This window comes from Arachis hypogaea, chromosome 15 (genome assembly GCF_003086295.3).
Source record: "Arachis hypogaea cultivar Tifrunner chromosome 15, arahy.Tifrunner.gnm2.J5K5, whole genome shotgun sequence".
Classification (NCBI taxonomy): Eukaryota; Viridiplantae; Streptophyta; class Magnoliopsida; order Fabales; family Fabaceae; genus Arachis; species Arachis hypogaea.
Genome location: NC_092050.1, coordinates 67,051,360 through 67,062,099, shown reverse-complemented (window position 1 = coordinate 67,062,099; position 10,740 = coordinate 67,051,360). Strand labels below are relative to the sequence as shown.

Here is a 10,740-nt window from a genome sequence, read left to right as displayed (position 1 = left end):
CTGCAGAAATGAATGGAATAATCACCACAAAAATTAGATAGAATTATAGAGGATGAGAAGAAAAACGCATGGCCGCAAACAGCTCGTCAATCGGAGCTCTGTAGCTCATGTTATGGTGATTTGAAGATCAAAGAGAGTTAGGTTTTCTCTCTCCTTCCTCACCTCTTCATTTCAGCGCCCCACACCCTTTCTTTTGGGGTAAGATGAGCAGAAATACTCATAACTAATGTTTACATATGTTATGTCTTGGCCCCACTTAGGCCCGGTTCACTTATTTTTGTCTATTGGCCCAATTTTAGGCCAAAACCTTTAAGATTAGTGCTCTAAATCGAACTTTAAATATTTCTACCTTCCCTAATTATAATTTCTCATTTCTTAACCTTATTTACTTATAATCAATTTTCTCAGCTGCAGTACCAGACATCTCAACCGGTGTTGCCGGCTAAAATTCTACTGCGCGTTTTTATGTGAAAAACTATGTTTTTCGACTCAGAAAAATTTACTGAATCCAAATATCATATTTAAATTATCAAATTCCGATTGCTCAATTTTCAATCCATATTCACTCATATCTAATTTATTATTTAATTAATTACGGTTTGACCAGATTTTACATCTCATGGTCCCATCGAGTGCTTCAATACAATGTTTGTTGACCATAGGAGCTTCATCCCACACAATAAGCTTAGGTCTGATTATTAATTCAGCCAATGGAGTATTTTGCTTTATGTTGCATGTTGAAAATTCATCTAAATTGAGTGGTATTGCAAAGCGAGAATGTGTCGTCCTACCACTGGGTAATAAGAGGGATGCTATGCCACTTGATGCAACTGTCAACACGATTTGACCTTTGGACCTAATAGCGGCAGCAAGTGTCTTCCAATGAAAAGTTTTTCCCGTACCACCATAACCATATAGAAAGAAAACACCACCCTGCCCACTATTCACTGCTGTCATCACTTCTTCATAAGCTCTCTTTTGCTCTTTGTTAGTTGTTTTACATACACTTCATGTTCAGCAGTCAAAATTTGTTTATCGTACCGAAGTTCATCAGAAATCAACTTATTGTTTCCCCCATTCATAATTTGTATCAAACTTGTATCAATATTAGGGAATGGCATTGATGGAAAATCTCTTAAGCTCTTGTTATAACTCTTGAGTAGTTTTTTAATTTCTATCAACGTCAAATCCCATAATTCTTCATCTGTAATTTGTAACTTTGTTCAACAAAGTGCATATACTGTTGTAAGTAATAATATGATTTTGTAGAAGATAAAATTTTGCAATAAAATACATATATCAATTACATTTACATCTGTTCTATTATGACCAAGATCATTATTTAGTTAAATATACATTTGTTTTACCTCATGTAGTTGATTCTTATATTTCCCACATCTATATTGGATATTTTGAACTCCGCTATTTGGATGTATATTGTCTATATAGCAATATGTTTCCAGCTTCTTATGATACCTTCAATGCTTAATAGAATTGGATTTTTTGCATGGCATATATAAAGCAAGATGCAGAATAAAGAAAAAGGATACACCCTATTGTACACTTCCATATAAGCATTGATAAACCACTATTTTATGGTTTATCTTGTACTCAATTGAGTGGATTTCATCAACTCTTTACCCACTTATTCATATTATTTGCATGGTTTTACATTTGCCTTCCTAATTATGTGCTTTGATTTAAAACATGCTTCTTTGATCTTATATTTGCTTATTATTAATCCTCTCTTATTACCATTAGATGCCTTGATATGTGTGTTAAGTATTTTCAGATATTATAAGGCAGGAATGGCTTGGAGGATGGGAAGAAAGCATGCAAAAGTGGAAGGAATGCAAGAAGTTGGAGAAATTGCTAAGCTGTCCAGCCTGACCTCTCTGCACTCAAACGGCTATAACTTTAGCTACAGAGGTCCAAACGACGCGATTTCAGTTGTGTTGGAAAGCTAATGTCCGGGGCTTCGATTTGATATATAATATGCTATAGTTTCCCTGACGCTAGGCAACGCGACCGCGTGATCCATGCGGCCGCGTCGCAGTGACGGAAATCCAGCGTGGCAAAACTCGAAACCAGCGAATTCTGGACTGTTTTTGACCCAATTTGCGGCCCAGAAAACACAGATTAGAGGCTATAAAGTGGGGGAATACATCCATTCATGAGGAGGCTCTCACATTCACAATTTTAGGAGTAGATGTAGTTTTTAGAGAGAGAGGTTCTCTCCTCTCTCTTAGGATTAGGATTTAGGATTTCTCTTAGCTAGTTTTAGAAGTGACTCTCAATCCCAGGTTCTTTATTTTTATTTATTTTTCCAATCTAATTTATGAACTCTTCCATGTTATATTTGATGTCTTTATTAGAGTTAATTGAGGTATTCCAGACTTATGATTGCTTTTTTTAATTTATTAAAGTTCTCGATTTATCCAAATTATTTTCATTCAAGTAGAATTTCTCCCCTTTTGACTTTGGTTAAATAATTGGTGACTCTTGAGTTATCAAACTCATTGTTGATTGAGAATTGGAATTCTTCAAGAATTAATTCATCCACTTAACTTACCTTCATAGTTAGAGGTTAATAAAGTGGGAGAAAAATCCAATTCTCATTACAATTGATAAGGATAACTAGGATAGGATCTCCAATCTTCATACCTTGCCAAGAGTTTATTTTATTATTATTATTTTCTTTTATTCTTTTTGTGCAACATACTGCTTCCTTACTTCCAAAACCCCCAATTTACAATCTTCATAACCAATAATAAGAACATACCTCCCTGCAATTCCTTGAGAAGACGACCCGAGGTTTAAATACTCGGTTATCAATTTATTAAGGGGTTTGTTACTTGTGACAACCAAAACGTTTGTACGAAGGGATTTTTGTTGGTTTAGAAACTATATCTACAACGCGACTGTTTTTATGATATTCTTTACTGGCAAAAAATCCCGACGTCAAAATGGCGCCGTTGCCGGAGAATTGCAAACGTGGCCCTTATTATTGGTTATTGTAAATATTTGCTTTTTGATTTGTTTTTATTTTTATTTTTATTAAATTAAGAGGTTATTGATTTTTATTTTAAAATTTTTATCTTATCTTATCTTATTTCAAAAGTCAAATTTCAAAATTCAAATTTAAAAATTTTCAAAATTCAAATTCAAAAATTTTCAAATTTCAAATTTCAAAAATTCAAAATTCAAAAATTTAAAATTCAAAATTTCAAAATTTAAATAACCTTTTAATTTAAATTTGTTTTTATTTTTATTTTTAATTTTTATTTGCTACTATGAACTCTCACCCCTTTGGCTATGAGTCTGGTTACAATAATGTTGCAGGAAGAAGAAATTACAATGAGAACAGGCATCAAGGTTGGAATAATCTAAGATGGGAGGAGCCACAAGGATTTGATCAACCCTCATGGCAACAACCACCTCCAGTGAACTATCAACAACCACCACCATATGCCTATGAACCCTTTCCTCAACATGACTTTGGACTACCATACTCACAAGCCCCTTTCCACCATTCACCTCCATATGACCCTAACACTCAACCACCATACCAACCACCTTATGAGCCATATGAACCATATATAGAACTACCCCAATTCCAATCCAATCACTCCCAACCACCACCACTTTCTTTTGTAGCATGTCCAAGTCCGGCAACCCGAGAAGCAGAGGTTCGCCTAAGGGAAACAGTAATTAAATTTCAGGCAACCGTTCGACAAGTGGAGCAAGCATTAATTCAATGGGCTTCTAGGCGCTCAAATATACAAAGATCAGCCATAGCTCTATGTGGACAGTCTAGTGAAGAGCGTAGCATGAAGGAGATACCAGAAACTCCAGTGGACAAGACAGAGCATGAATTCATACTGGAACAAGTAGAAGAAGCTGTCATCGTTCAAGAAGAAGAGTTGGTTGAAGACTTAGGAGATGCAGAACCTCCATGGGAAAGTCCAGTCATAGAACCCCCTTCCAAGACGTTTGAAATTGATGCTAAGGAGGGTGTACAACCTCCAAGGCATATCACAGTTGAAGACTTGGAAGAGGTTGATCAAGAAATGGAGATTCAAGAAGAAGAAGCACAACCTCCCATGCCCTTGGAAAGCAATGAAGAGGAGATTAAATTGGAAGAGAGCTGCCAAGAGGAAGAGGTTGAAATTGAAGAAGTTTGCAAAGAGGTGGTAATTATCAGAGAAGAGCACAAGGGAGTGGAGCTTGCAATTTCATTAAAAATACCCCCCCCAAGTTGCCGTCATCCTTCACAACATTCAAGTGGGTAAAATTCATATCCCGTAGCTTTCTAATCCCACTTGAATATGGGCTACTGGAGACGGATGGTCAACTTAGAGCTCTTTGTGGCATTAAGAGTAAGAGGAAGATGGCCAGTGGTAAGAATTGTCCTGCAAGGTTCATCATGGTTGGAAGCTTTAAGTTTAAACGCAAAGGTTGGTATAAAGCTCAACTGAATGAGTCTAGGAAGCTGTTTGATAGCTGCAGTGAGAATTCAAATTACTTATCACCAGGCTGGAAAAATACAGATCCCGACAAAAATGGGTGTAAAAGCAATGTTTGGGATCCTAGAATCTGTTCTGACATCCAACACCCCGGGAGCCTAAGAATCTTTTTGAAGCTGCTCAAGGGTTTTACATGCCTAGTTTGGGACCCCGGAGGTTACTGGAATCACAAACACTGGTGAAGATTCCTGGATGAGTTCAAGCATAAGCCACCATAACAGGAAGCTCATCAAATGTCCAACTTAAGGACTTTAACTAAAAGTGCTAGGTGGGAGACAACCCACCATGGTATGATTGTCCTTTTTCATTTCTATTTAGTTTTATTTGTTTTTGAATTTTATTTTATTTTGTTATATTGAACCTGGAGTTTTGCATCACATTCATATTAACACTGCATTCTGCATTTTTCAGATTACAAAAAAAAAAAGAAGCGAGCACGCGACGTGACCGCATCAGCGACGCGTCCGCGTCGCAAGGAGATGGGAGATAATATTAATATGAACAGAGAGTTTCGCAGGACCAGCGCTGGAGGCGTGCCAATGGCACAAATCACCCTACGCGACCGCGTCACCGACGCGTCCGCGTCCCATGGGAACTTTGGCCTCCCACGCGACCGCGTCACCCACGCGGCCACGTGACCTGAAAATCGACATCAAAAGGGTGCATGGCCGAAAGTTATGCTGGAGTTGGGCTGGACTCGTGCTGGAAGCCCAAGCCCTCCCACGCGAACGCGTGCCCCATGCGTCCGCGTCACCTGACCTTCTTGCGCACCACACGACCGCGTCACTCACGCGTCCGCGTCACAAGCGGCGCACAGATTATCCAGATCAGCCAAATTTCTTATCTTTTCTTCTCTAATCCTTATTTTTCTTATCTTTTCTTATTTCTTTCTTCTTCCTTTCTTATCTTCTTTCCCTTCTCATCTCTCTTATTTTTCTTTTTATTTTATTTTAGTTTATTTACATACTTTTATTCATTGTATTATTTTCATTGGTGTTAGAAATTTATTTGGGTCATTATTTCTATATTTTACTTGTGGATTATTAGAGGAATTATTTGACAATTATATATATTTATTTTTAAAGGGTTGCTTGCATGTTCAATTTATTATTTTCATTAGATTATTTAACATGCATGCTATGTGTTTGTGAAAACGCCCGTATGGCATTGTGCACTGCTTTTCAGTATCTTTTATCCTACTACTCTGAATGCTTGCTTTTCATAAACTCCCTTTACTATTGTATTAATTGAAATTAATTGTCAATACAAACGTGATGGTTTGTTACAAAGTATTGCTTGGTCTATGCTACTCATGCCCTTTGCCGGCATGCCAATAAACACCTTGCATTCACTTGTCTTTACATGCACTAGCTATTTCCCATTGTTGGCTTTTCACATGTACTCGCGAGCATGTGATAATGTCAGTTATATCTTAATGTGCATCCATCACCACCTTTTCCGTTGTCTTCCTTGCTATATATATCTCTTTGAATTTAATTTACTTTCTCTTCCCTTTTTCAGGATGGCCACCAAGAAAGGAAAAGAGAAAGTCATTCCCAAATCAATAGCAAGGAAAGGAACAAAAAGAGCCCCAGCTGAGGAACCACAACCCCCATCCACTTGCACATCTTAGCATGCACCGAGGACGGTGCAATCTTTAAGTGTGGGGAGGTCAATACCGATCTCCATGGGTTAGTACTTTCTTGTCTCAAACACCAATATTTTATTTTCTTTGTTAATTGTTGCATTTGCATATTTAATTGCATGTTTATTTGATTTTTGCATTTAGTTACTTCTTGGTTAAAATAATAAGTTTCTTCTTAAGATCCTATTTTTTGAAAATTTTCACTAATTTAAAACCAAAATTTTTGTGTTAAACTTGTTTGAAGTTGTATTTGGAACATGGTTTTTGAGCCAAAGAACACACAACCTGTGAGACTTTAAGCTTATTTACATGGTTACATTATTTAACCATAAATATTTTATTCCTGTGTGTTTCCTTCTCTATGATTGTAATCTGTATTTTGTTCCAGTCTATATGTCCTTTGTTTAGTATATTTACATGCTTGCGTATGATTGAGGCCATATTTGATTATCAACTCACTTACCCCAAATAAGCCTACCTTTTACATCACCTTTGTTAGCCCCTTGAGCTTTTAATCCCCTTCTGTTCTATAACCACATCACTAGCCTTAAGCGAAAAACAAATTAATTATCCCAATTGAATCTTTGGTTAGCTTAAGATAGAAATTGTGTAGCAAATAAGTGTGGGGAAATTTTGGGAACATGGGTTGATAAGGGAATGTAACATGTTTCTAATTTATTTGAATATTAGGAATTTGGGAATCTACTCATGAAAAACCAAAATAGGAAAATAATAGAAAAATCCATGTGCAGTGATAAGTTATGTTTATTTCTCTACAAAAAAAAGAGAGAAAAAGAAAAAAAATATATATATAATATAAATAAATAAATAAGGGGACAAAATTACTCCAAATATTAAGTTTAATAAAAGATCAATGCACATGTGATAAAAATTAAAGAAAATTTGGTACATGAGTATGGGAATTATACAAAAGTGAGAATTATGGGTAGCTAGGCATGAATTTAAAAGTATATAGAGTATATGTATATTAGGTGAGAGCTTAGGTTAATTAAAGATTCAATTTATAAAGCTCACTTAGCCATATATATACCTTTACCCTTACCTTAGCCCCATTACAACCTTGAAAAAGACCTCATGACGTTTGCATTGGTATATTAAATATTGTTGATTGGTTAGATAAAGAACAAGGTTTAGAAAGCATGACTAGAGAAGAGTATAGTGAATAACCCTATACACTTGAGAGATTAGAGTGATACATACTACCAATGAGGGTTCAATGCTTGATTCTATGTTCCCTGCTTTCATGAGCTGTCTTCTTACAAGTTTACTTGCTTTTTATTGTATGATTTGAATTAGTGAAATCTGGTTTATGTTTGTCTTGAAGAGCTTATTTACTTTTAACCAAGTAGGTAGAAACATTTTTTTTGCATGTAGTTGCATTCATATAGATAGGTTGCATTTCATGCATTCTACCATTCCTCTTCATTTCTTTATAGTTTCTCTTGAGCTTAGCATGAAGACATGCTAGTGTTTAAGTGTGGGGAGGTTGATAAACCACTATTTTATGGTTTATCTTGTGCTCAATTGAGTGGATTTCATCAACTCTTTACCCACTTATTCATATTATTTGCATGGTTTTACATTTGCCTTCCTAATTATGTGCTTTGATTGAAAACATGCTTCTTTGATCTTATATTTGCTTATTATTAATCCTCTCTTATTACCATTAGATGTCTTGATATGTGTGTTAAGTGTTTTCAGATATTATAAGGCAGGAATGGCTTGGAGGATGGGAAGAAAGCATGCAAAAGTGGAAGGAATGCAAGAAGTTGGAGAAATTGCTAAGCTGTCCAGCCTGACCTCTCTTCACTCAAACGGCTATAACTTTAGCTACAGAGGTCCAAACGACGCGGTTCTAGTTGTGTTGGAAAGCTAACGTCTGGGGCTTTGATTTGATATATAATATGCTATAGTTTCCCTGATGCTAGGCGACACGACCGCGTGATCCATGCGGCCGCGTCACAGTGACGGAAATCCAGCGTGGCAAAACTCGAAACCGGCGAATTTTGGATTGTTTTTGACCCAGTTTGCGGCCCAGAAAACACATATTAGAGGCTATAAAGTGGGGGAATACATCCATTCATGAGAAGGCTCTCACATTCACAAATTTAGGAGTAGATGTAGTTTTTAGAGAGAGAGGTTATCTCCTCTCTCTTAGGATTAGAATTTAGGATTTCTCTTAGTTTTAGGAGTGACTCTCAATCCCAGGTTCTTTTTTTTATTTATTTTTCCAATCTAATTTATGAACTCTTCCATGTTACATTTGATGTCTTTATTAGAGTTAATTGAGGTATTCCAGACTTATGATTGCTTTCTTTAATTTATTGAAGTTCTCGATTTATCCAAATTATTTTCATTCAAGTAGAATTTCTCCCCTTTTGGCTTTGGTTAAATAATTGGTGACTCTTGAGTTATCAAACTTATTGTTGATTGAGAATTGGAATTCTTCAAGAATTAATTCATCCACTTAATTTACCTTCATAGTTAGAGGTTAATAAAGTGGGAGAAAAATCCAATTCTCATTACAATTGATAAGGATAACTAGGATAGGACCTCCAGTCTTCATACCTTGCCAAGAGTTTATTTTATTATTATTATTTTATTTTATTCTTTTTGTGAAACATACTGCTTCCTTACTTCCAAAACCCCCAATTTATAATCTTTATAACCAATAATAAGAACATACCTCCCTGCAATTCCTTGAGAAGACGACCCGAGGTTTAAATACTCGGTTATCAATTTATTAAGGGTTTGTTACTTGTGACAACCAAAACGTTTGTACGAAGGGATTTTTGTTGGTTTAGAAACTATATCTACAACGCGACTGTTTTTATGATATTATTTACTAGCAAAAAATCCCGACGTCAAGCATTCATGACCATGGAGACAATGTGTGCATAGTCAACTTCAGATATAATTTGTGGCTCAACCACCTCGAGGCAAGTATGCCATTTTAAAAGAATTTATTTTGTTCCATGTGTATATTATTTTGTTAGTAATGCTTATTGTTAATTTTGGGAATTGTGTCCATGTCTTTTTGTTTTGTATGAGATTCATACTTTATTTTGCGAAGTAAAAATATATTAAAATCAGGCACATTCATAAGTGAACTAATATTTATTTATTGAGTTATACTGATAGTTGTCTAGTAACATTAATAGTATTGACAAAATGATACAAAGATAAGAATACTTATTTTTCTACAATTAATAATAATAACTATAACAGCATACCTTGATTGTTGAGTAACCTTCTTTGTCGGTGAAGAATGTCATCGGATAGCATTCTCCGTGTGCTTTCCCATACATGCTCCGGCCTAGCCATCGAGTTAGAAAACAGGAGTGTTGCATAAAGCCTTCTTAAACATTCTCCTGAGCCCCAGTGACTTGCTTCCTGTATAGCATCAATGTATTCTTTATCATCAGCCAAAAGTCCATATGCATAGCATGCACCTCGAAATGTCGAGTAGACAACACCATCAATAGTTTTAATCTGTTCATAACTGGTAGATCCTCTAACAAAATTTAGAAGTAGTCTTAGGTAGTAAATCTCTCCTGATCCTGGAAGTACAAAGAAAATTCAGCCAATAACTACATGAGATTTTCTTAGAAACTATTTTCTAGTATTAGCCTTCCATACGAACTTAGAAGGAAACTCCACATACGTCAAACATCTAGCTTCAGCGTATTTTTTGTTTGCCTTGAACCATCCCAAGAACATGGATTCTTTCACAGACTCTTTCCTAGCAACATCATCCAAGTTTTCATCGTCCTTGAATATCACTGGTTGTTCACCAGGAAGGTGAAAGCCTAGCCTTACCACAGAAGGGTTCCTATAATGAATGCTATATCCAAAAATTCTCCATGAAGCTTCGCACGGGGATATGTACCTACAATCATAATACATACTAACTTCATCACACTTATCATTATCTGTAACACTTGTGGCACTTCTGTAAAATGAAGCTGTTACACAGTCGTGGCCTTTATTGACATATTTAAATAGATACTTAATCGATCTTGACTGGTTACACCATTCAACATTTATGTGAGCACCATATTTCAATAATAACTTCCTATTGTGAGGCACGACATATCGGTTGTCAAGTTCCACACCTGATTTGGTTATTGTTTTGCCATCGTCCTTGCGCCTATTAACTGGATAACCGTCTTCATCAATCATAGTACTCGCAACAAATCTCTTAGGAAAGTGCCGCATGCATTGACCATTTTCCATTCATGGTGAATCTTTCCTAATACTACCACATGAACCATGCATCATGTGCTTTTCCACTGCTTCGTAATATAGTGGATCGTTGACCTTGTCGGGTATCTCAGCACTTATGATCCGGTCTATGTCTTCTCCCGTTGGAAACTTGTCATCATGATGTAGAAACAACAGAATATGTGTGTGAGGGAGACCGCGCTTCTGAAACTCAATTGTACACACAACTGCAAAGGAGAATATATACAAACACATTTATACAGGTTTTTAGACATTTAATACTTCCCATTATTTAATACAGGAGACATTTTTACACAGTTATAT

The 10,740-nt window shown here is 36.0% G+C and overlaps 2 protein-coding genes across 2 annotated transcripts; both read right to left on the bottom strand.

The window, feature by feature from the left end:
- Positions 1-588: 588 nt before the first annotated feature.
- On the bottom strand, positions 589-957 carry LOC140179224 (uncharacterized). The gene has a single exon (XM_072217891.1). It carries the CDS (start codon positions 955-957, stop codon positions 589-591), a length of 369 nt encoding a protein of 122 aa, XP_072073992.1.
- On the bottom strand, positions 957-10,428 carry LOC140179223 (uncharacterized). Its single transcript, XM_072217890.1, has 3 exons — positions 9,857-10,428; positions 9,426-9,706; positions 957-1,204 (listed from the first exon to the last, which is right to left on the bottom strand). The coding sequence occupies exons 1-3, from the start codon at positions 10,426-10,428 to the stop codon at positions 957-959; spliced, it is 1,101 nt and encodes a 366-aa protein (XP_072073991.1).
- Between the last annotated feature and the right edge of the window lie 312 nt (positions 10,429-10,740).

Coding starts and splice junctions, on each gene's coding strand:
- LOC140179224 (XM_072217891.1), bottom strand. CDS start 957: ATGACAGCAGTGAATAGTGGGCAGGGTGGTGTTTTCTTTCTATATGGT.
- LOC140179223 (XM_072217890.1), bottom strand. CDS start 10,428: ATGGAAAATGGTCAATGCATGCGGCACTTTCCTAAGAGATTTGTTGCG. Junction 9,707..9,856: donor GCTGAAGCTAGATGTTTGAC/GTATGTGGAGTT, acceptor AAATTTTGTTAG/AGGATCTACCAGTTATGAAC. Junction 1,205..9,425: donor AAGGTTACTCAACAATCAAG/GTATGCTGTTAT, acceptor TACAAATTACAG/ATGAAGAATTATGGGATTTG.